Source organism: Xenopus tropicalis, chromosome 1 (genome assembly GCF_000004195.4).
Source record: "Xenopus tropicalis strain Nigerian chromosome 1, UCB_Xtro_10.0, whole genome shotgun sequence".
Lineage (NCBI taxonomy): Eukaryota > Metazoa > Chordata > Amphibia > Anura > Pipidae > Xenopus > Xenopus tropicalis.
Window position 1 is genome coordinate 197,977,050 of NC_030677.2, and position 25,810 is coordinate 198,002,859.

A 25,810-nucleotide genomic window follows, 5' to 3' on the forward strand; every position below is an offset into this window, starting at 1 on the left:
ATGGCGGCTTCTAACCCTGCTACAAGCTCTGTGTTTTCAGTTCAGGTATGGGGGGAACAAGGCTGTTCTGGGGGGGGGGGGTGCCAACGCCCTATCGTTCAAATATGGGTTTTGTTCCCCTTTAACATTAGCAGCAGAAATACAGTAGTGTCAGTGTGTTTCCTAGTACAGAAGAATTATAGCGCAGTTTAACCTATATACACTATTTCTATAAGTAACATTGCTGGCTTCCATAGAGAACAGTATGAGTACTGGCACGCAGGTCATTCACTCTCACTAGACAGATTTACTAGAGCAGTATTTAAGAATACAAACCAACAATCAGCTTCAAACAGATCAAGGTAAAAAAAACAGGCAATTTCTGCAATAAAATCCCGGCACAGTGAATGTACAGTTGCTAAAATATTTACAGCGTAGCTACAAGGCAGCTCCAGGTCGCACTGCAAGGCCGTTACATAATAAGAGCCAGATATACACACAGTGGAGTCATTAACCCCCGGCAAAAAGAATACAAATCATAAAACATACAGAGAGGAGCAATTTAGACCCCTATTACAGAAAAATATTCATACCGAACCCAAAAATAACACATTTCAGAAGCTTCAGGTTCTGCACAATATTGTCTCTGTGCATTTAATTCTAGCAAAATAAATAATGAAAACCAACTAAGAAGTTGCTTACAGTAGGTCAGTCTATAATGTACTAACATTTATTGTAAGGGAGAACTTTCCCTTTAGGGATGAATGTATCGATATGTAAGGTAACTGATTCAGATAATAATTTGTTGCCAATACACAAGTGGCCATACACGGGCAGACTGGAGTCCTTTACACCGATTAAGCAGCTTATTTGCCCGTATACAGGGCCCCCCAACTGATATCTGACTGAAAATTGACCAGGTGTCAATCAAGCAGGTTTGATTTTCATGCGGTCCTCCTTCCAACAGCTGCTAAACCTGTTGTTTGGCCCTAGGGCCAAACAATCAAATTAGCCCGACATCAGCCACCTTAGGTGGGCACATTGGGAGAAGATCAATTCGTTTGGCAACCTCCGGATCTTTACGTGTATGGCCACTCCGAGAGGAGAGACAATTTCCTGTGGACATCACAGCACTCAAAAATAAATTGCCAAGAAAAACATAAAAAAGTATTATTACAAAACACTATTAAATTAAAACATGCATAAAACGAGGGGGGGGGGCTCCACGTTGGTAGAGTTCTTAGGGGTCATTTATTATGGTGCAAAATCATACCCTTAGCTGACCATAAATAGGTTGATAAAAGCTGCAGCTTATTGGCCTGTGTCTGGGGCCCTCAGACCGATATCTAGCGGAATTTATATAGCCAGATTTATATGAGAAAAAAAAACCCCTTGGGATGAGGAGCACATTGGCGCATTGAATGCGGTACTCATTCCAACGTCCTCTATCTCTGCAATGTCATTGGAACGTCTGGCTTGAGGGCCATAAGATGGGATTAATAAGGTATTGCCCAGCTCAAGGTGGGCATATTGGGGAAAGATCCGCTTGTTTGGAGGCCTCACCAAATGATCAGATCTTTCTGTGTTTGCCCAGATTTAGTGTTCTGTTTGGGTCAGGCTGCACTTTGCACCTAATCGTTGGACACAAGCCAGAATTGAGCTTACTGCCTGCCCCGTTGCGACCTGCATTTGCCACTGCTCTCTAACCTGCACGTCTGATTGATGCACAATTTAGGGGACAAGGAGGTGCCTTCATACCTCCCCCTGGCACCCTTTATGAATATAGCAGATGCAGGCAGAACTGTATTGACAGAGTGCAGAGATACAGAGCCATTCTACTATCCACAGGGCAGGCAGCAAAGTACGACAAACATGGCAGACTGTGTCCATTTTTTGCACATTTTACCCCTGTGTAGTAAATGACCCCTGCTTATATGTAATTTTAGAACCCTCAGTCTTCATTTAATGGTTATACTTTTAGCTATAAAATGCAGACAGGCACATTTTGCATGTATCTCCTACATTGCAATAATCACTGGAGGAAACAGGACAATGGGGCATATTTATCAATCAGCTGTAATTAAAAATAAAATCATAATTTCTAAATGACTTGCTACTTCAATATCTGATTTGGCAATAAAAAGGCAGTTTTGTGAGTCACTGATTAAGGTAATCTAACCCTTTCCTTGATTTGTCTATTAAATATCAGAATCATTTGCAACAATGTTCATAGATGCCTATGGGGGGAAGTAATCAGAAATGAGAGATGAGGAGCGGCACTTTTACAAAAGGCTATTCTGGAAATAAATAGTCATTAAATTAAACATTAAAGGAGAAGGAAAGGTAAAACGAATGGGGGGAAGCTAAATGTTAGGCACACCACAGGCTACTGAACCAGGGCACTTCTTAAAGAGAACCATATTGCCATCTTCCACTTCTGGGATCTTCGTCAAAAGCTCTTTGTTTCTACTTTCAGCTTTTCACTCCCAGAACAGAATGCAGAGAAGACCCAGAAAGAGCAAGATGGCAGTGGGGCGCTCATACATTAGTGCCCCAGGCAGTTTGTAGCTAACATAAGCACCACTATAGGGTCCCAGGTAAGTTGTTATAAGCAGGGGGAAGCATAATACATTGGCTGCCCCCAGTAAATATACCTTCCCTTCTCCTTTAAATCTTTCAAAAATATCTTAGTTGAAAGAGAAACTGATACATGTTCCCCAGTGTGTAACTCTGCTTCCATGCAATGCTCACAGCAGGATAATGGTGTAAGGCATGTTTCTGCAAAGTGTTCATAATAACATGAGATGCATAAATATGATCCCTTCTGTTCTGCTCATATCACACAGCAAAGAGCTGCCCATTTGAGCTGTCAGTAGGTAGTACCATTCCATCTGGTACTAGCCAGATATAAAACTAGAACTTTTACTGGTTAAATTGTAACATGGGCAAAGTTTGCCTTGTCTGCAATGTCCAACCACCAATCAGCAGCTAGATTTTACAGATCCCCTTTAGTCAGAATTATGAAAGCAAACCACCGATTGGCTGCTGTTGGTTACAGGACTACAGCAAACCCTGCCCATGTGAATAAATAAAGGTATATAGTTGTCTCTTGTGAGCAGAGGAATATAGATGAATAATACAAATCCCCTCAATGCTCCCAGTATACATTCACATGAGGTAATAGCATTAGGGAATGTAAATAAAAAAAACAGCATATCTTCCAAAATCAGTACTGATGTGTCTGTAACTTCATTGCAAATTTCCAACACTTTCATTTCTGTACAGTTACACACTCCTAGTGTCCATATTGGGCAACGTGTTTCTGCTTTTTGTCTGCATTATATTGTGCATTGCAGTCGTTGTTGTGGGGATTTAAGTCTAATTCTGGACAGTTAAACACATTCCACTCTGCCCAGTACCTACCACCTCTATGATTGTGGCACAGTCACCGTATGTGCAAAGCGAGTATGGTTGTAAACGAGGATCTCATAGGCCACTTTACAAGGAGTCGACAGCAATTCTGCCTTCCGAGAGATATCGAATACCATGCTTTAATATGATCCAGGGTATATGCAAAGGATTTGGATATGTCCCATTTTTGGAAAGGGTATGTTCTGGTCCATGTGCTTCTGGTTTATACATCGTCAAAAATTCTGCTGTTTGATTGAGACATGGATAAATAGCGGCCACCAGGTTGGTACCTAATGAAAAGAAACAAAAATGTTATAAAGATTGGAAGTAGGCTTGTGAATAAACAACACTTTATATATAAACCTAAATCATCTCTATATCATCTTGGCCTTTAAAAGGTCAATAAAGCTTGTGTAGTAATTAGGCCACACTCAAGAGCCCTCCCTCACTCCTACTGAAAGGGACACTGGGGACCCCCGTACTGTGGGTGACTGCCATAAGTTGATGCTATAAGGTGAAGGCAGGCACCATCTTGGGCATTTCAGGTACTCAGCTCTGACTCAACATTCACAGTTGGGCCAGGTCTGATTTGGCTTCAGCTGTGCATGCTTCTATCTAAACATTGTAGAGAACAAAATACAGTAGGCAGCCATGTTTGTGGGGAGGGGGGGGGGGGTCCTCAGTGGAGTGGTATGAAGGCACTGGAGGGGAGCCCAGTTATTACTCAGGCTTTGAAGAGGTACTTTATTTTTTCAGTTCACTTAAGATTGACTGTAAATCATGAAACGGATGAAACTACTGAAAGTCCACTAAGAGGTTAAAAACTTGCGTAGAAACCAGTTCAGACAGTAATAGTGTGTACGCTACGTATGTTTCATATGAAATGTTACTAACTACTGCAGTATATACAAGATTTCTCCTTAAGGCTTCAACAATACCTGTACTTGATCCCAACTAAGATATAATTACCCCTTATTGGGGGCAGAACAGCCCTATTGGGTTTATTTCATGGTTAAATGATTCCCTTTTCTCTGTAATAATAAAACAGTACCTGTACTTGATCCCAACTAAGATATAATTACCCCTTATTGGGGGCAGAACAGCCCTATTGGGTTTATTTAATGTTTAAATGATTCCCTTTTCTCTGTAATAATAAAACAGTACCTGTACTTGATCCCAACTAAGATATAATTACCCCTTATTGGGGGCAGAACAGTGCTATTGGGTTTATTTCATGGTTAAATAATTCCCTTTTCTCTGTAATAATAAAACAGTACCTGTACTTGATCCCAACTAAGATATAATTACCCCTTATTGGGGGCAGAACAGCCCTATTGGGTTTATTTCATGGTTAAATGATTCCCTTTTCTCTGTAATAATAAAACAGTACCTGTACTTGATCCCAACTAAGATATAATTACCCCTTATTGGGGGCAGAACAGCCCTATTGGGTTTATTTAATGGTTAAACGATTCCCTTTTCTCTGTAATAATAAAACAGTACCTGTACTTGATCCCAACTAAGATATAATTACCCCTTATTGGGGGCAGAACAGCCCTATTGGGTTTATTTCATGGTTAAATGATTCCCTTTTCTCTGTAATAATAAAACAGTACCTGTACTTGATCCCAACTAAGATATAATTACCCCTTATTGGGGGCAGAACAGCCCTATTGGGTTTATTTCATGGTTAAATGATTCCCTTTTCTCTGTAATAATAAAACAGTACCTGTACTTGATCCCAACTAAGATATAATTACCTCTTATTGGGGGCAGAACAGCCCTATTGGGTTTATTTCATGGTTAAATGATTCCCTTTTCTCTGTAATAATAAAACAGTACCTGTACTTGATCCCAATTAACATAGAATAAATCCTTATTGGAGCCAAAACAAGTCTATTGGGTTTAATTTGTGTTGAAATTATTTTTTTTAGCAGATTTAAGGTAGGAGATCCGAATTATGGAAAGACCCCTTATCCAGAAAACCCCAGGTCCTGAGCATTCTGAATAATGGGTCCAATACCTGTACCTTATTTAAAGGGGAACGTTTTAAAGTTAAGAGACACATATAACAACAATAACATGTCAGCAAATTCAGAGCAGGGAATCTTGGGCACAGCTTCCCTCTTTCCAAACCGCTCACCTTCCTGATTCTGAATCCAGTGGATCATCATTAAAGGTATCAGCATTGAAATCCAAGGGTTCTGCATCCTGCAGCAGTTCTATTCGATCCCTTTCGGTTCTGTTGCTTGCGCGGGTGTATTTGGATGCTGGAGAATAACAAGACCACAGTGTAACAATGTGTGCAGAGCAGATGTATGGCAAGAGAAGTAAAGATACAAACAAAAGCCCACGCTGGAGTGTTAAAGGGTAAGGAAATTGTTAGGTAACCCAATGAATATAATCACTAGCCTCAGATCCAGCTTGGCCCTTCTCTTTGCTGAAAAGTGCACAGGCCTGGGAAACTAATTTATAAACGACGCAACACCATCTTGATTACTGCCAGCACCCTCCCTGGGCTGTGCATAGCACGAGAGTAAAAGCTCTTATTATATAAAAACAATTTTTGCTCTAAGTTTTGGTTTTACTCTATTGCACATGCATAGAGCCCAGAGCAACCACAAGTGCTCCCTGGGACAGAAGGCAAGATGGCGGCGCTCACTAGTATTCAGGGCTGGTGCATTTTTCAGCAAAATGGAGTGCAGGGGGTATGAGGTTTCCCATTATAATGACCAGGGGGTACCTAATAGATTTACATCTTGCAGTGATTGACCCTTCCCTTCACCTGTAAATAACATTTACACTTGCAATCACACATATGTAAATGGTCATTACGTACATCTGTTTGTGGTCATTTCAGTATAAGTAGGCTCTTTCTGGTCTGAATTCACGTTTCGGTTCCGGCTGGTGTCTTCTCTGTTAGTAGGATAGCGCTCTTTCCACTCCTGTATGATGAGTTCAATAACTTATTACACAGACTGTAGAGCTACGCAGCAAGGCCTTCTATTACTGAGCAACCCATAGCAATAACAAACTCTCAAAATATTAAGGAATATATTTAAAAATGAAATTTACACTTGGTATGAAGCCTGTACTTTGTAATGCTAAAAAGATATGAAAAATAAACTTGCAAAAGCTTTATGGAATTCATTACTTATTTTTTCTTGTTTTTGAATTTTTGCAGCTTTCCTGTTGGGGTCACTGACCCCAGCAACCAAAAACACTAAAAGCTAACTCAAAAGTGAATACCCTCTTTAACTGTCTTCTCTCCTCTCCCCATTATCATTATCATTGCTTTAATGAACCAGGAAGTTTAAAAATGGAGGGATTTTCAGTTTCACTGTTGAGTGCAAGGCTGTCCAATTGGAGGCCCAAAGACTGGATGGGACCCGTAAAGAAGATTTGTATGGTCCCTAGTCGGCTCCATAGACATTTTTGTACAATATCATCATCTTAATATAATGAAGCCTTTAAACATGTGGTATGAGAAATAATTGGCTCATGACAAACGTTACATACAATAAATAACAAGAAACATATTTATTAACTAAAACAAAAATTATTTTATTTCAAGCACTATTCATTGAGCTGCACAAATTAAAAAAAAAATGAGTCAATGGAGTCACAAATGCCAAACAGATGGCTGTATAGGAAAGACTTCTGAACACAAATATGAATGTCAACATTTTTTGCTTTTGGAAAAAAACATAAACTTACCCTCCTGCGTGTTTCACCATCTTCTAGTCTCTGCCGCTTCCTTTTCTCTGAAAGTCATCAACAGGGATCAATTATTTAACTCAATCAGCCAATTCCAAGCCATTACTGCTTTAATTCAGCCTGTAAGCTATAATGTTAACCCTCCCAGTGCAGGCATGTTATTGGATCCTGTGGTTGTTATGCTCCCCTCTCACAGTGAGCAAATGATGTGTATATTTGCCTTTGGCATCTCTTTAGTATTTTAGTGCTACAGTGTTCCTGTACATACATACCTCTTCTTATTAACTCCTTCCCTTCATCTGTGAGGTCGGACGTCATGTCATTGTCACCCATGAACTGCTGAAAACCGAGCAAGTTCAAACATCGAGTTCCCAGACTGAAATGCATACAAACACACACAATACATATCAATGCAGAAAACCCCCAACATTCTGCAGTTCTAACCATTGAAACATTTATTATTTTAAACCTATTCTTCATCTAAAACGAGTGCTCTGAATTTGATGTATGTAATGTAAAGGAAGGATCAGGAGAGTGGTACGGTTATATGGCCAACATGGTTGCAAGTAAGGCATTAAATCAGAATTATCTTATGGAAACATCTTCATTATGAGACGGCTTTTAAATGTAGCTAAATGTTAAAGTGACTTTATTATATCTATATATTCATCTACCTCTAGTCAAAAGATCTGTCGAATTGCGACAGATTGCTGGGATACTTAGTAACAAAGTAGCAAGATGTGTATCCCATCAAAATCAATTACAATTTGAAAAATTCCAGATTTTCTTTTGTGCAGTAACGTAGCACTGAAATGGTTTAATAACACTAAAATGAACCAGAAATGACAAAGCCAATAATCTCACTGTCCAAGGGATGGAGCAGAAAGCATTAAAAAAACACACTCAAACTTCTTGTCTTTGTTACACTAATTGAAACAAAGTCTTAAATTTAACAACCACCAGATGGCAGCAGCAGTCAGAATGCCTGTTAGGCTAATGCCAGACAGGGCGGATTCTTGGCCTGATTTTAACCAGGGGGTTCAGGCACATGGAGCAGATTTTAATGCTGAAATGCACAAGTATGCATTTTGGAGCTGCAATCTGCCCTGTGTGCCTGCATCCAGGACAACACAATGGCTCCAGATGCAGGCACAGGGAAAGACTGAGTATAGGAGCTGATTCTAGACCCCTGTTTATCTGCAGCCTAAAAACAGCCTCAGCATGCACAATACGAAGAAAGTACAGAAACATCCCCATGTCCCAAATATAGATGTATTCTCTGGCATGGGATGCATGTGTTTGTACACTATGACAGGATGGTGTCAGTAATGCTTTCTATTAGTGCTACCCAATCAGTAGGAACAGCCTTCTTTTCTACAACCTCCAGGATTCATTCAGGAGATGCTGGCAGCTGCTGATCAGCAATTGCTGGAAGGTAGCAGGTTGGTTAGCCGTAGCTTACATAACTAATAGTGTCTTACAGAACTGCTGCTCTGAGACCTGAATGAAAAAAACACCACATTTCCTTCCTTCTATTCTGTATACATAATCTTCTGTGTCAGACTTCCTTCTCACAGAAAAATACTTCAGAGCATGACACAAGCCTGCTCCGTTTGCTCCTCTCTCCTGTCTCCCCCTCCCCTCTCTGCTGTAATCTTAGCTTAGAGCAGTTCCCTGCCTGAGCGCGGCTGCCTGGAAGTGAAGTCATACCAAGCTAAAATGGCTGCTGCTATCAAACAGAGGGAACTACTAGGGCTGTTTACTCAGGTATGGTAAAGCTTTCTGCAAAATAAATATAGTATTCTAGCACTCTTGTGACTAATCTATTAGCAATAAAATGCCTGAGTAGCTTTCCTTCTCCTTTAAAGGAGAAGGAAAGTCATTTTGGCATTTTACTGGCAATAGATTCATCACATTAGTGCCACCTAAAACACTATATTTATTCTGCAGAAAGCTTTATCATACCCTGAGTAAAGAGCCCTAGAAGTTTTAGAAAATTGCAGCTGCCATTTTAGTTTGGTCTTCCTAGCTTCCTGCTTGTAGCTCTAGCCATTGTAGCTCAGATCATACATTCCTAAGGGTGGGGGGGGCGAGTGTTATTATTTCTTATGGGAGGGGGAAGTAGGAGAGAGGAGAGAGCTGCGCAGACTCTGGCCCGGGAATGAAGGATTTTCCTGAGAGAGGAAGTCTGATACCAAAGAACATGTTTACAAAAAAGAAATCCTTTGTTTCTTTTGTTACTTTTTTTTTTGCAGCTTTTCTGTGAATGCTCATGGCTGTATTTACATAGGCCTTTCTGATAAAGCTTATCTGGTTTTTACCTTTCCTTCTCCTTTAAGGTTTCTATTGCTCTGAGTCCCACCATCACTAAGGAAAGTTCTGATTTTATGCCACCGAGTTGAGAAACACTCACTAAATTAAAACTATGTTTGTGCGCCATGCAAGTAGAGGTATATCTTACCTGAAGTATGTTGCAATGCAGAGAATCAGAACCAGCATGGGGTAGTATATATAAAATACATCAGCAATAAGAGGCAAAACTCTTAAAGATCCCATTATCTGGGGGGGGGGGGGGGGGGGGGGGAAGAAAGAAGAAAATGAGGCTAAATAATTCTGTAAGTATATACAGATGCAGTTCAAAGAAGCCAAAGTAACTTACAGATGTGTATGCAGTAGGCTCAATATCCTCATGAGAGATTGATACGTCCATGTGAGTCAGTCCCAAGAAGTTTAGACATAAAGGAGGAGTCAAACGGCAGAACAGCCTGTTAAATTAAATGTATAATAAGTGCATAAAATAAATATCAATGTATTCAGCACAACATCTGCACAATGATCTTCCCTTATGATCTGTTTCACTATAACTGGGGGACCAGAGGCAGGGGCGGGCCAAGCCGTCCAGGCGCCCTAGGCAACCCGGTCGGCCACCTCGCCCGCCCCGCTCCCTCCGTTGGCGCGCATGCCCAGTTCGGGGGGGGGGGGGTGCGATGCCGTGGGTCATTGCCCCCGCCGCTTGTCATTAGCGGCGGGGGCAATGGCAAAGTAGGGGAACTAGTGGTAGGCAGCAGAGGCTTCTGCCTGGCGCCCCCTAATCATTGCGTCCTAGGCAGCTGCCTCTTCTGCCTACCACTAGTTCTGGCCCTGACCAGGGTTGTTTGTACCAAACTTTCTCTTGCAACAACTGTGGAGACAAATGTTTGCAGTAGTAGCAGTGTCTCCTTGCAGAATCTGTATAATTTAGATTATAATTTAGTGGCTCGGGTTAAGTTAGTTAGTTATTCTACATGAAAATCAATGACTCCTGCAGTTGTTAAAGGGGAACTCCACAAAATCTAAGCTTTAAGCTTTTTAGAAAAGTGAACATAATTTCAAGCAACTTTGCGATATACATCAGTTTAAAAATCATGAAAAGGCTGTATATTTTTGATGTAATAATATGGTTTGGAACAGTTCCCTAAGCCCCACCCCCTGTTTCCCTGCTGATCTGGCTGACTACTTTGAGGCTCAAATAAAATGTAACAGTAGTTGTCTGCCCTCAGCCTGCCTTCAGCCTGCATCCTTCCAATCCCACAATTCCCTGCACGTGATGTCAATAAGGAAAGGAACATCACAGTGCAATGCATTGTGGGTTATGTAGCTCCTGCATGCTGCTTGTAAGCTGTGGAGAAGTTGTTACCATTTGTAACATCAATGTTTTAGTCCCTCCTCCCCTGCCAGGATTTCAAATGATGCAGAAAGAGAAGAACTGTTTTGCAGCTGGATTTCAGCATATAAAAATATTATTTATTTGTACGTTTTGAAGGAACAGATTACAGTGATATTATATATTGTATATTAGGGGTTTCTGTATTGTGTGGGGTTCTTTTGGTTATGAAGCCTGAGTTCCCCTTTATGGGGGTTCCCCTATATGGAATACTAACTGCAATTTTTTGTAACTACTGAGATTAATGAAAAATGCAATCGATATCTCCCCCCCCCCCTTTAGAATATCTTTTTAGCCACATACATCAGAGGTAGCAAAACACAAGCATTGAGGAATTACATACAGTAAAAGTAAAGGGACAGTGGGTCTACACTTACATGCCACTGAACAGAAGGCTGTAGGCATCAGTTTGGTGGTGAGATGCTAAATAATAATAGTTAAACACTCGAATCCTGAAGACTGTTGAGTAAACACAGATGCTCAAGAAGAATATGGAAAGGAAGCAGACCACCTAAGGGCAAAGACATATGGTATAATATATTATTTACTTTAATGGTGCATAAAGCAATCAGAACCCTTTCACAGCCATTTAACACCACCTATGAACAACCACAAAGCACAAGTCCCCTTAACATATAAGACTTTCTTAAGGTACATTTTTCCCATCACATTTCCATTAGGTTGATATTTTACCGTCAGTTATAAAGTGGACTGTAAGTACTTCAGATTTTACATAAATGCATAATGAAACCCTTTTATAAGTAGGGTTAAACCTATTGGGATATTAAGGGTAAAATAACAGTTTGATGGAGTTACTTATTGTTTGTAGTATTTTCTGCATTTCTTACAAGAGCAGAGCAGCCATACTGCTTTTCTACATTGAGGAATTTTTCACAGAATAACACAGGAATACCATATGTCCGCCAATAAGTTACATACTTATACTTACTGCCTCAATTAAAGGAGACCTGTTACCCCAAGACATAATTCCAAATCCTTTTCTTCATGTTAATTGAGGAAAGTAAACTTTAATTACTCTATATACATTATTTAATTTTTTTCCCCTTCAGCCTTGGAATTAACAGTGATAGCAAGCAGGCAGGTGCCATTTTGTTAACACTGTTATTAAGGCAAGTTTTGTGTCACCTCAAAATCTTATGCATTTGCCATCTGGGTGATATCTAGGAAGTGCTGAATGGAAAGTTAAAGAAATTGTATTTAAAAATCTGAGCTATCAATCATATATTGCCTGCCCTGCCTCTATGCCTGCGGCATAGAGGCAGGGCAGGCAATATATGATTGACAGATCAGATTTTTAAATACATTTATAACAGGTATGCATGATTTAATTAAAAACTTGGGTTTTTACGTGTGGGTGACAGGTCCCCTTTAACACTAGCAATGTAGCACCTTTCACCAACATGTATGAATTTAAAGACTCAGAGAAGAAATTTCTACTCACCTCTACGTAAATGTAGTTGTGCGTTTGTTCGGCTTGCTGTATAAACACAGCAAAGAGAGACAGGACTGGCTTAGCACTGAAGAAAGTACACTCTGACCACACAACCACGGTGGAAAATAAAGCCAAAATAACAGCCAGTATTCTGGCACACCAAGGCCGCAGGAGGCACTCCCAGTACCACTCTGTGTGAGAAAGAATTTTTTAATGCAATAACCCCATCCCCAACCCAAAAATACAAATAAATAAACATTAAGAACTAAAACAAATTATGCAATATGCAAAACTTATGCAAAAACCTTTTCTCTGGTCAACTGTGGGACTGTGGGGCACTCCCCTATATGCAGGAAGCACAAACTGGAGCAAATCTGCAGAATGGCCTGGCTTGATTTCACTTACTGGCTATTCCCACGTACCAGCAAATACCAACTCCTGTCGTTCTTAAATAGAGATAATGCAACTCTGCATTAGAGTCACTATTAGGGTGAAGACGCACAGAGCTACTAGTAGCAGCTACTTGTCACGGCTACCAATATAGACAATGATGATCATTTACTGATAAGCATCTCTATGTGTGTTTTAGCAGAGGCAATTCTCAGTACTGTCTATGGCAGGGTATTTTCTGGGGTTTAGTAGCTGTGACAAGTAGCTGCTACTTAGTAGCTCCGCATGTCTTCGCCCTTAGGGGACACAAGGCCAACAGTGTTTAGTCTGACTAGAAAATCTGCAGTCGGAAACATATACCCTGCTTAGGAAATGGTGTCATTAATCCACATAACAATAGTCTGAGAAGGAGTGGCTTGCACCATTCAGGGGCCCATCCAAAGGGTAAAATGGGAGTTGGACCTGGCAAATGGTCCAGAATTGAACCTAGATACGACTCCATGCAAGCTGTCAGCTCCTGAGGACACTAGAACATAAAGTTAAGATATTAAAGGGCTAAAGCTAGGAGTAGGATTGCAGCCAGGACTAAATGGTATTGTTCCAGCATCCTTTTCCTACACATAGGGGATCCCTATCCCAGTGGCTGTTTACATGTCCCCAAATGTCTGAACAAGAAATAGTGCATATTCTGTAAACCACCCTAAAGTGTATTTGTAGTTTCATACCAACAGTAGGGGTGTACAGACGACGCATGATCCAGCTTTCTGGCTCCTGGTGGGGGAAGGAATGGACAAACTGCTTTGCTGCACTGCCTTCATTCTTAGCCACATCTTCCAGGTGAAAGGCTTGTTCCAGGAGAATGCTCCACTGCACTTGTGTCCGCCGATGTCTTTGGACAGCATATATCACCTATGGGAAACAAAATCACATATTTTGAGATCAGATGAAATCCTGGTATTGTTTAAAAAGAATTGGGTTGGGACACTGAAAGCTGCTTGAGTGCAGTAACCTAAAGCAACCAACCAGCAATGCTTTGATCAGTCATGTGAAGGTAATAATTAAAGTTAATATCTGATCTGGTTGGTATGGTTTACTATTCTGGTGCAAGTTGCTCCTTTGTTAGTGAAAGAGGGGTCTGAGTGTATGAACGTTAAAGGGAAAGTACTATCACATTGTGAACTCCATTTTTATTTAGTTTAGTTATTTAGTTTTTGCCACATCAGAGATTCAAATTGTAATTATTTATTCTTTTAAAAGTTCAGGTAGGGAGTGATAGAAAGCCCCTTGCATCTGATGACTGTCGCAGTTATTGACATTATCTTCATGAAGACACATTGAGCAGAGCAGAGGCCGAACAGTAAGGCCGTAAACTGAAAGTAGAGATTGCGGTTGGCAAAACGCAAGAATGTTTGATGTCGAGGGAAGATGGGTACATGCAAGAAGGCATCTTTTACACCCAGCGACGTGAGGAATTCTTCCAGGCCCATGGCCGCAATGACAGGAGGGATTGTAGTTTGAATTTGGCTAGATGGACAAATGTGTTCAGAACCCTGAGGTCGAGAACCGGTCACTTGTTGGACTGGAAGCGCCTCTCAGGGCTGTCCCATTCAGACTGCACAATGTTATCTAGTTGTGTGTGTGAAGGGAAACATATAGACTATTTTATGTGTCTCTTGAAGAGGGGTTTGGATGCCTCAACAGGACTGGGAGTCTTTGAGGTTGAGAGTTTCTATGAGACGATTACGGCCTCAACCTCCTCAGAGGACTTTGGTAGGTCAGGCTGGTGTGTCTTCCAGGAGTAGTGGCCAATGTTGGAGATTATATGCATTGGGAGGTATGAGGACCCCATACACAGGCAAATAAGCTGCCATATTGGCCTGAAGGACTCGAACAGTCAGCTTAAATCTGCCCGTGTATGGCTATCTTTATATAAATGACTGAAAAGCACACTGTTACATCACTATGACATGAATGGGAAGCACCAGTGGTTGCCCTGCATGGGATGTTATCCTCTGCAAATCCAGTAAAATGTTTTGTGCACAGACTACAGAGGTACCTGTTTGTGAAGTTTCACTAGTGTTTTTTCACTAGGATAACTGATATTCTTTTCTTCAAAGTCTTCATAGTCATCCATGTTCCGTCCCATTTTCTCCTGGTACTCAGCAGGGCACTAGAATTTGCAAATATGAATGATATTCAATATGTTAAATTTCACAATATATCCCCCTGACAACAAATAGAACCACCCTTGCCCCCAAAACAAATGTACATGTATAATAAACACTGCTGTGAGAGTCATTTAGACTCAGATTGACAATCTGTGGGTTCTGGCAAATGCCAGAGGGGCAGCTGGAAGTTGCCATAGACAGTCACTGTATATTGGGCCTGTGGGGGGCCGCTTAGACCCCTTTGTATTTGAAATGCCAGGACCAATTTTGAACCCCAGTCCAGACCTGCAGTTACTCAAATGTCTGGTGCATAAAGGGAAAGTTAAGAAACTTGCAAGAAACGATTGCTTGTGAATTACAAATTGGCTACACAAGTGCAGAATTTTGTACTCATACCACCAACCAGCCACCAGTAGGAATCAATGCAACGTCACAAGTGCCACACTGACATGTAGCTGCATGGGCATCAGTGCCTGCATCTCACATTTGATACATGAAATTTTGCAAAACTGATGTTAAAGAAAAACAGACAATATTGGAATATTACCTTTTTTAAAATGGTATCAACACATTTGCGCAGAGGATGGTTATACTTAATGCATTCGTTGACTTTGCGAACTTCCTGTAAAACAAAAACATGAAGTTTATTAAGTGCATCTCATTTTCTTCTCTGATTTGGTGGCCACACAAAACACTGGGCAGTGCCGGCAGTAATAATCCAGATGTTCTGTACCTCCATGACATCCTCCAGTGTTTCTTCTGCATCTGCCTTCTCTGTCATGAGCTTAGCTGCCTTGAAGTACGTTTTCATCAACAGGTAGCCCTTCTTTGCTCCATTCCACTGGGATCGAGGAATTTCCACCAAACCGTATCCCATCAGCAGAACCAGGAGGAACAGACCCCACGTGTTGGCTGCAGCTATCCCGATGGTTTGCAGTTGATACCTTGGAACAAAAACCCAATAAAGACTCAGAAACAAGCCAATAAATAGAAATGGATATTATCAGTATGTTTCACTGGAATTATTATTATTACTTTTATGATTATTATTACTATTATTAGCACGTATTTGTAAAGCTCCAACATATTGCGCAGCGCTGTAGAATAAATGGGTGCATATGTTGAACATACAGATCACATACAATAGATAAAAACCTGACACTTTATAAAGATTAATTTGCAGTCCAGCCGAACCGCTACTCTTGGTGATTGTAAGGGTTTAGGTGACACTACTGATTGGCTAAGAAATAAACCCATGCTGCCTGATGCCATAAGGTGTATTATAAGGAGCATTATCCAGTCATTCCCTATCCAATCCCCAAACTATCTTCTTATTTCTGTCTCTTTTTCTCTTGATTTCTCTTGATTACTCTCCTCTCTGCTTCTCTTCAGTTTGCTCTGCAGCAGTGAGACATGCTATAAAATCCTCTTGTTTCTTTCAGTGAACATATCCTGCTCAACTACAACTATATGCTTTCTTTATGTTGGATTGCTGGCCACATATTTGCTCTCCCAGTGCTTTTTTTTTTTTTTCTCCTATTTTCTACTTCTGTCTTCACTTCATGGTTCATTTGCTTTCTTTGTTTCTCCCTGCACTGCATTTATACCAAGGTTCTTTTTTTTGTTCTGCACACACCTAGCCTTTCTCATGGCTGAAGTATGAGCCAGAAGTCTCTCGTCACCAATAAATCATCATGTCTGGCAAACTTACTGGTTAAAGTTAAAGAAAGACGTACCATTCCAGATGTAATTTAGGATTGACAGCAACATATATTAAAAGTGCTCCAAAGATTAACAAGTAGGTGCCATAATAAATTGCATTTTCAATCAGAGCGGTTTTAATCTTTCCTGTAATGGAAAAGCCTCCGGAGCGAGCATAGGACTGCATGAATGGCAGGAGAATCCTACAGGAGAGATACAGATTGGGTTACATACAGACAGGAAAGCAATGGCATTACAACACAATTAGAGTGAACACAAATCCTACATCTCTTTTCTCCTGCTGTACCTGTATAGGAGGATAAGTGGTTGTGTATGTGTGTATACAGATACAGGTATGGTATCCGGAAAGCCAATACCAATAAAGCTGTACAGGTATTTTTACTCTTAGTGGCACAGTTCATTCACTGGGGGTAATAAAACCTACAGTTTTGGCTCTACTATAGCCAATTGGACTTGAAGCTGGTATAAACTGGACACCTTTGTCTAAATATGATTTCACTGGATTTCTTATGTTATGTAGTTTTAAGGCCACAAAGTATTTAGCTCAATTTTAACTCATGATGTTATTATTTAGAGTGTAATCTTCTTTTTGAACTGGGTCTACATTGGGACAAAAAAGGGAAAGTTCATGTAAATGTAAAGGATAAGGAGTCAGATTTACCGAAGTGTCAAATTTGAGCTTACCAGTTGATAAATACACATAGAAATGTGTATCCCATAGAAATGAATAGTAAGTGGATACTTTTTCTGTGGTGAGCTCTATTCTTACATTTGAATATATCTGGAGAATATCAAGAGAATATTGGACCCCTCCCCCTATGAAAAATAAACATTAAAAAAATAGACTTATCAAATTTGGACAAAAAGCAACACAGAAAAGTGAAGTTTTACTTGCAGCTTGGCAAGTTCTGTTCAGCATTCCACATATTTCCAGGAACAGATTATTTGTAAGGAATGTTTAGACACAAAGGATCTTTCATGAACCTGTTCTTGTCCTTAATGAGTAAGATATTGAGGGATGTTGTTGTAGATTACCCCAGAACTGTAGTGGAGCGTATAATATATAAGAAATTCAGATAACTATAGGAAAAATTAAATGGAAAAAACTATTTTTAATGATTTTAAAAGAAGCTTTAACTATATATTCTCTCCAGTCAGACACACAAACAGGCCAAGACAAATATCAGCCTCGGAAATGTGAAAATAAGAAGTGAGAAAGGGAATTTGGAAAACCAGAATTGTGAAAGAGAACAAAGGTTGATAAAAAAGGGCACAGTTGCAAATCAAACAGAAAATGAAAGAAGAAAACAGACAGAAAAATAGACAAAATAAAACTAGAAGCATTCAGAAAGCAGACCAAAAAGATGTACTGGAAAAGAACTTTACAATGGCTGGCCTAACAAGGACATGGAAGAGGGAAAGATATGCCTGAATACAAAATGAATAAGGGCACAGGAAGGGAAAAGAATGTTAAATATAAATGAAAAGGGGATGGAAGAATCCACAGATATACAGGACATGTTAATAGCAAATAAAGAAGATAAAGAAATACATAATAGGAAGGTTAAAAAAAAAAAACCAAAAAAAAAAACACGCACATCAAAAGTGAAAAAAAAACACTGACCAAGTAAGAAACTGGGATGTCCAATAAACAACACGCCAGAAGATTGGCATGATTCCCCTGGGAATGTAGCTCCATGGCTTGGAACACTCCTCTAGTGAACTGTCACTGCTCCTGCAGGAAGAATATCAGCACATCAGCGTGTAATTGTACATGTCTTATTATCATGTGTGCTTATGGCCTTACATCATCTGATCTTTGGTCCAGCCCAGAATTATCTGTACTGGAACCTAATTTCTCTGTCTCACACATATGAGAGTGTACACACACCCGCCCATTATAGCACCGCAAATACAAAGGCTCAAAGGTAAGCTGTGTGTCTTGGTTCTATTGCATACATAATTTATTGCATGAGTACAGGTTCATGATACTTTCTCGCATATGCAAAAAAAATGCACCGGACACAGCGGCTTGCTTAAAACTCGATTTTTATTACTCCATTTAAAAACAATACACCTGACACGTTTTGTGTAAATGTACACTTAATCATAGGCATGATACTTCTGAAGTAATACTACTAGAACTAGAACTATGGCATCATACAAAATATATTTTTTTTCAAATAAACACAGAGTTAGTTTCCTATATGGAAGTTTCTTCATTTAAGTTTGGCTCCCCATTATATGGCATATGGCGCTGTTCTGTATTTAGTGGTGTTCCCAGACCTGCCCGGATTGCAAGCTTTCTAACACAATCTGCAGCAGCAAACGTTTCCCACATCCCATACTCGACCCCAGAGAGTGTTGCTGCTCCCTGGCTTACTAATGGTTACTAATGGTTTAAAAGACAATGCTTTCAGGTTAACTGTCCTGGCAAAGGCTTGGGTTACACTTCTATTGACCTTCCTGCTCTTTCCAGGTTTCAGTGAAACTCAATGGATACAATGGACCCTTTGACCCTTTGATTGTTTCACTAAAGCTGGCCATACACGCATTGATATAATTATGATTGTTGGACTGTGTGTGGGCTCCAAATTATCGTCCCAATAATTGTCATACCATCGATCAGACAGGTTAGAAAATTTTCATGTAGGGTTTATCCTACAATTTCGGTCTGTATGTTAGTTTTAGATTGTTGCATTTAAACGTTCGACCAATATCCAGACATTCGTCGGAAGAAGACGAAGAGAATCTGAACGTGTATGGCCTGCTATCGTGGCCTGCTATCGGTCTGAAATGTCTTTCCACCGGCAGCAATAGGAAGGAATAGCTGGTAAAAAAAGCCTTCGCAACGCTTTGGTTTTCCAAAGTTGTGTAAAGTTTCCTCCTGCAGGCAACTTTGCGCGACTTCGGAAAACCAAAGCAACGCGAAGGCCTTTCCACCATAGACTCCCATTCGCCAGTTAAAGTCAGGACGGGAAAAAACTATTGCATACTATGTGCAATCCACCGGTACATTAAATTACTCTCTATTTAAATTAAACTAATAGAAGATGAACCCTGCTCTGGGCCCAAAAAAATCAATTTTCTGATGTAATTCAGCATACAAAAGAATCCCATAATGTGTGAATTGCCTTCCAGATACATACTGCTGGTATCTAAGGGAACTTATTGCCCTGAAATAAAGAACCTTCCCAGCAAATATTGACAGCCTTCTAACTGTATGGTACGAGGGTCGGACTGGCAATCTGTGGATTCTGGCAAATTCCAGAGGCGCTGCTGTAAGATGCCATAGACTGTCACTATTGGTTATTACTATAAATTATTATTCACAATTAGGCTGGTGGGGGGCTGTTTGGGCCTCTGTGTACTTGGAATGCCAAGGCCTATTTTGAATCTCAGTCCAGACCTGCATGGTGCCCATTGGAACTTACTACCCTGGAATAAAAAGCTGTATCAATCATTTTCTAACAATGTATACACACTTACTACCCTGAAATATATATCTTTCATTAGTGAATGCAATTCGTTCTAATTACATGCACATTGTTCCAAGAAATGTATTGCTTTTAAAAATAAACATTGCCTTAATGGATGTATTGCCATCTAACAATATGCACACTGTGATCCCAGGGAAATGTGGTGCTCTGAAATAGACTTCCCATGCAGTATTTATTTCCATCTAAATATTTGCACACTTGTACTGTAGGGGATCTTACTGCCCTGAAATATACACCTACCCTAGGGTATGCATTGCCATCAAAAACCATTTACACCAGTACCCAAAGGAATACACTGCTCCCATAGTTAATGCACCGGCTCCCAACAACACCTGAGGGAATATGGTTATCTGTGTGACTGCTGTACTACTGAGTTATTCATATGCGGCCTTGATGCCTTTTTATAAAAAATATTTTCAATAAAATTCACCCCATAAATTTATAGTAGATAATTTGTGCATTGAATGAAAAAGATGAACAGCTTGGGGGGATGGAAATAACTGGGATTAATGAGCAATCCTAGATATATATGAAAGACAAGGGGGAAACCAACACTCGCAGCTTTGCATAAACATTCACATTAATAGAGCATACCTTATTTTGTCAGAGCTAGGAAGATGGTGCTCAGTGCTGGCATTTGATACAATCCCAGGAGTGGGGCTAGGCAGGCTTACGTTGCTGGGTACCGGAGTGACCGCATGTCTTGCAATGCATCGATTGTATATCGTCTATAAGAAACCAAAACAAATCATTAGCTCCCTAAAGCAGTTCTTACCAACTATGTATTGATTTAGCATGAGTTATATTTAAACAGTCAAATAATTCAGTGGGGGCTCAATTCAATACCTGGGATATCCTTCTTAAATTAAACTTCTAACTATGTTTTCAGGTGGGTCAAGCTTCATATACATTTGTTTGATGCTGGGTTACCATATTTTGGAGAACACATATATAACTGGCACAATGTAACTTTTCCATGAAAATCTTTGTTTTCGACCACTTTACTATAAAAGGGTACTGTGGATGAAAAAGCAAGCCAATTGGTAACACCATCAAGATACGCTGTAGGGAAATATTTAAGAAAAACAACAAACCTTAAAATTGTCCAAATTAAATAAATAAAAAAGTTCTTATCAAGGTTACATTATTGAACTCCACAGCACTAGGCTGGTCTGGGGCAGAGTAATACCATAGGGAGAGGGTAAGGTAAGTCCCTGTGATGTCATGGATAGGTCTGTTTATGATTCAATGTTCAGAATGATATTTCAATAATATGATGCATTAATACATGTTACAAATTCAAACTGTATTCTGGGACTTGAAGTCCCTCTTCTTTCCAAAGTGGGTGGTGCTCAGATACTCTGGAAAGCAGTTATACTTCAAGTCCCAGAAACTCCACAATAGATATGTGGCCGCAAATTGTCCAGATATCTATCAGCAAGGAGCAAGGACTGCATAAGGGCTCTGGCACATGGAGAGATTAGTCGCCCGCGACAAAACTCCCTGTTCGCGGGGGAATAATCTCCCCGAGTTGCCTTTACCTGCCATCCCACCGGCGAAAATGTAAGTCGCCGGTGGGATGGCACACGCGGCGATGTGATTTTGCGCAAATCGCCGAAGTTGCCTCGCAAGGCTTTTTCGCCGATTTGCGCGAAATCGCGCCGCCGCGTGTGCCATCCCACCGGCGACTTACATTTTCGCCGGTGGGACGGCAGGTGAAGGCAACTCGGGGAGATTAGTCGCCCGTGAACAGGGAGTTTTGTCACGGGCGACTAATCTCCCCGTGTGCCAGTGTGCTCATGAGGTACTCTCCCAATGGGCCTGCTTGGTGCACATTACAGTCCAATGATTGGATCCCAATTTGGTCCAGAATATGGGTAGCCATATCGGGCAAAGATCTGCTCATTTGGCAACCTCACCTTGCATAATGTATATTGCCTGCTTACAGTATGTTAATAATATTGTTACTGGGTATCACCTGAACAAATGACATAAGTAATGACCACACTAGCTCAGCCCTACTAACTATAAGAGAGAAAACGATAAGATACTTACCGTACTAACATCCAGAGGTATAATAAAAACTATAAGGAAACACAGATACCAGGCTAAAAGTGTGCCCACAATGACAAGTCTGTGCTGCTTTTTAAAGTCCCCATATCGGTGAAGAAGGAAAAGAGCCAGAAAAAACACAGAGACTATCTCAATTCCAAGCGCTATGCCACTCATCTTGCACCTCGAAGACCAAACACGTACAAGTAAAAATCCTGTAAAATATAAATACATGTAAATATATATTACAATGGTATGAAAATTGCATGAATGAAACTAATCAGCCTAAATGTAGGCCACCCCAGAGGGCCTAGGGAGACTCCTTCTCAAGATATAAAGTTTCAAATGCCATTTTATTTACATAAGCAGACATTTTTCCACTGGTTCCCAGCAGATATCTGCAGATTTCTTCCTATTCTTAATCTAAGGCAGGGCTGACCAACTGAAAGTTACTGCCGGTAATATGTTAGCACTGATCTAATGCACCACAACTTGAAGGCTTTAATACAATGGAGTTGTTGATCTCCATGTAATGTGTCTTGGAAGTGTGACTGATCTGTTGGAACAAACAGAGCAAATGTAGCAGTATGTTTTTGAAATAAAAGGCGCCTGGACCCTAGGTAGAAGATGTTACTGCGCCTAATGAGATTTTGCCATGAGAGAATACTTCAGGCGACTTCCGTAAATTGCAGCAACATGTATGCCATCCCACCGGCGATTTACATTCTAGCCAGTGGGATGGCATTGCAGGGAGATTAGGCGCCCGCAACAATGAAGATTTGTCGCTGGGATACTAATCTCCCTGTGTGTAACTGCCCTAAGGGTGAAGACACACAGACACACAGAGCTACTAGTAGCAGCTACTTGTTGTGGCTACTAAAACAGACAATGCTGATCATTTACTGATAATTGTCTCTACGTGTGTTTTAGCAGAGGCAATTCTCAGTATTGTCTATGGCAGGGGATTTTCTAGGGTTTAGTAGCCGTGACAAGTAGCTGCTACTAGTAGCAAAGTGTGTCTTCACCCTAAACAGGCAGCACATTGGTGCCATACTTGTCACTGCTGCTTTGCATTTCTGTGGTCCAAGATTTGAATCCAGTCAGGACTCTAAGGAGTATATTTATCATGCTGTGTAAAAAGTGGAGAGAAGCATTACCGGTGATATTGCCAAGGGCAACCAATCAGCAATTAGATTTCAAACCAAAGCAAAGCATCTGATTGGCTTCTATTAATAGCATCACTGGTGATGTTTTACTCCACTTTTTACACAGCATGATAAATATACCCCTATCTGCAAGGATTTTGTATGTTCTTTTCGTATCCCATTGTGTCTGTGTTGGTTTCCTCCAGGTTCCCCGATTCCCTTCCAAGCCCCAAAAACATACAGGTAGGTTAATTGGCTCATACTGTGACTCTACTGTGTATGTGATAGGGCCCTTAGATTGTAAGCTCCACTGGGGCAGGGACTGATGGGAATGTGATAGGGACCTTAGATTGTAAGCTCCACTGGGGCAGGGGCTGATAGGAATGTGATAGGGACCTTAGATTGTAAGCTCCTCTGGGGCAGGGGCTGATGGGAATGGGATAGGGACCTTAGATTGTAAGCTCCACTGGGACAGGGACTGATGGGAATGTGATAGGGACCTTAGATTGTAAGCTCCACTGGGGCAGGGACTGATGGGAATGTGATAGGGACCTTAGATTGTAAGCTCACTGGGGCAGGGACTGATGGGAATGTGATAGGGACCTTAGATTGTAAGCTCACTGGGGCAGGGACTGATGGGAATGTGATAGGGACCTTAGATTGTAAGCTCCACTGGGGCAGGGACTGATGGGAATGTGATAGGGACCTTAGACTGTAAGCTCCGCTGGGGCAGGGACTGATGGGAATGTGATAGGGACCTTAGACTGTAAGCTCCGCTGGGGCAGGGACTGATGGGAATGTGATAGGGACCTTAGACTGTAAGCTCCACTGGGGCAGGGACTGATGGGAATGTGATAGGGACCTTAGACTGTAAGCTCACTGGGGCAGGGACTGATGGGAATGTGATAGGGACCTTAGATTGTAAGCTCCACTGGGGCAGGGACTGATGGGAATGTGATAGGGACCTTAGACTGTAAGCTCCACTGGGGCAGGGACTGATGGGAATGTGATAGGGACCTTAGATTGTAAGCTCACTGGGGCAGGGACTGATAGGAATAATGTGTAATAATAACAAATAATAATTCACCTTCCCACCCCCAGAGGCTGTAGACAAACCGCAAATGCCCTTTTTATCCCAGCTTATAACCAGCCCTAAAGCTTACAAACTATGTGTGGGTTCCATAGGCAAACTTGGGGCACAGGGTCAGAATTATATATGTATATAAACCCAATACCCACCGCTCAGCTCTACCCATAGTCAGATGAACTCTCTTACCTGGTCCCCACTCACTGTGTGCCCACAAGCGCCACTGCCAGCCGTTCCATTGAATACCAGAAATCGCAGGCAACACCGGGCAGACACAGCTGACAGAACAAGAAACGTCCCCAAGTCTCCGTCACTTCCGCCCCTCTTCCGCCACCCTCAGAGTGTATTGTCATTTCACAGGCCCCGCAGGTGCCGAATGCGCCTGCGTCATCAGTAAGAAGCAGCCATGTCTGACACTGGCAGTTTCTCAAAGACTTTATTTTTCAGCGTCAGTTTTTATGTGAATGTGAAGAGTTTTGATTTATGGAGTTAACTAAGTGTATGAGGGGCTGTCATTTGCTAAACTTCATGAACACATTACTAATTTCCCCCAATATCCCCAACCATGCCCCATTATGCTCCTGCTTTGCCCAATGGGAGTGGGGGCTTAAAATCAATTTGGTTGAAAATTACAGAGGACACCTGGCTGCTCTGCAGGGGCAGGGCAGAAACTTGTAGACAGGTGCCTAGGGTGCAATTTTTTTTGGGTGGGTGGCAATATAGGTGTGGGAAATGGAAGGGTTCCTACAACTTCATCTGCGCCCTCTCTGTATGAAGTACTTAGGACTGGAGGACTGGCAAAAACAAAGGCAAACACTGGGTGTAGGCTATGGGGAAGAACGATCAGAAAGGGGGGCCGGGTCTATTGGCTGCTTGTAGGGTGGGTGACCCAGTCTGGCTTTGTTCTGGCGGAAAATGGGATCAGGACTGAGGGCTTTTTGTGGGGGATAGGGGAGTCCGATCTAGTGGCAGGTTACCGAGGAAAGGGGGGTCTGGTAGTGGGTACCTTTAAATATGCGGATAGGGGCCCATATCTGTTGGCCCGGCTCTTATAAAAGGGTAAGGTGGGCACATAGGGTGACTCCTGAAACATATGTGGGCGTTTCCTTGTCTGCAGATGGGATACTGCCGAATATTCTGTTATAATTGTAGCTGGAATCTTAGCCATAAAGCAGGACAATATTATTAGTTAGGACTATCAAGTAAATCAATTTTAATTGAATCTACTAAACATTACACCCAGGGTCAGACTGGCCTGTTAGAGTATCAGACGATCTCCTGTGGGCCTCAGTCTGGGACAGTTTCCCTTTTCTATACATGCCTATATAACCTCTACAGCATTTGATACTGGCTTCATCAAACTGTTGTAAGACTGTGTCTTAAATCACAAATTTGGTGGTGGACTTTAGGAGGCCCAGTCAAATACTGAATGCACTACATTAAGAGAAGGAATGGGTTAATCACTAAAGGGTGGCAATTTGGT

General features: G+C 41.2%; 1 protein-coding gene across 2 annotated transcripts; it reads right to left on the reverse strand.

Annotated features, from left to right (window-relative positions):
- Positions 1-266: 266 nt before the first annotated feature.
- Positions 267-24,675, reverse strand: lmbrd2 (LMBR1 domain containing 2). 2 transcript variants are annotated; one of them, XM_012956949.3, is made up of 18 exons: positions 24,517-24,675; positions 22,099-22,310; positions 20,638-20,771; positions 18,168-18,278; positions 16,558-16,725; positions 15,555-15,765; positions 15,369-15,443; positions 14,710-14,823; positions 13,379-13,562; positions 12,273-12,454; positions 11,188-11,321; positions 9,767-9,872; positions 9,569-9,666; positions 7,380-7,483; positions 7,108-7,154; positions 6,230-6,335; positions 5,534-5,660; positions 267-3,680 (listed from the first exon to the last, which is right to left on the reverse strand). In XM_012956949.3, the coding sequence occupies exons 2-18, from the start codon at positions 22,270-22,272 to the stop codon at positions 3,614-3,616; spliced, it is 2,142 nt and encodes a 713-aa protein (XP_012812403.2). In that variant the 5' UTR covers positions 22,273-22,310; positions 24,517-24,675; the 3' UTR covers positions 267-3,613.
- Positions 24,676-25,810: the final 1,135 nt, after the last annotated feature.

What these genes read in the sequence shown, in the direction of transcription:
- lmbrd2 (XM_012956949.3), bottom strand. Translation starts at nt 22,272, where the DNA reads ATGAGTGGCATAGCGCTTGGAATTGAGATAGTCTCTGTGTTTTTTCTG. An exon ending in ACATCCCAGTTTCTTACTTG is followed by an intron (nt 16,726 to 18,167) that starts GTCAGTGTTTTT and finishes TCTCTCCTGTAG; the next exon opens with GATTCTCCTGCCATTCATGC. An exon ending in AGCCTTCTGTTCAGTGGCAT is followed by an intron (nt 9,873 to 11,187) that starts GTAAGTGTAGAC and finishes TTAATTTAACAG; the next exon opens with GCTGTTCTGCCGTTTGACTC.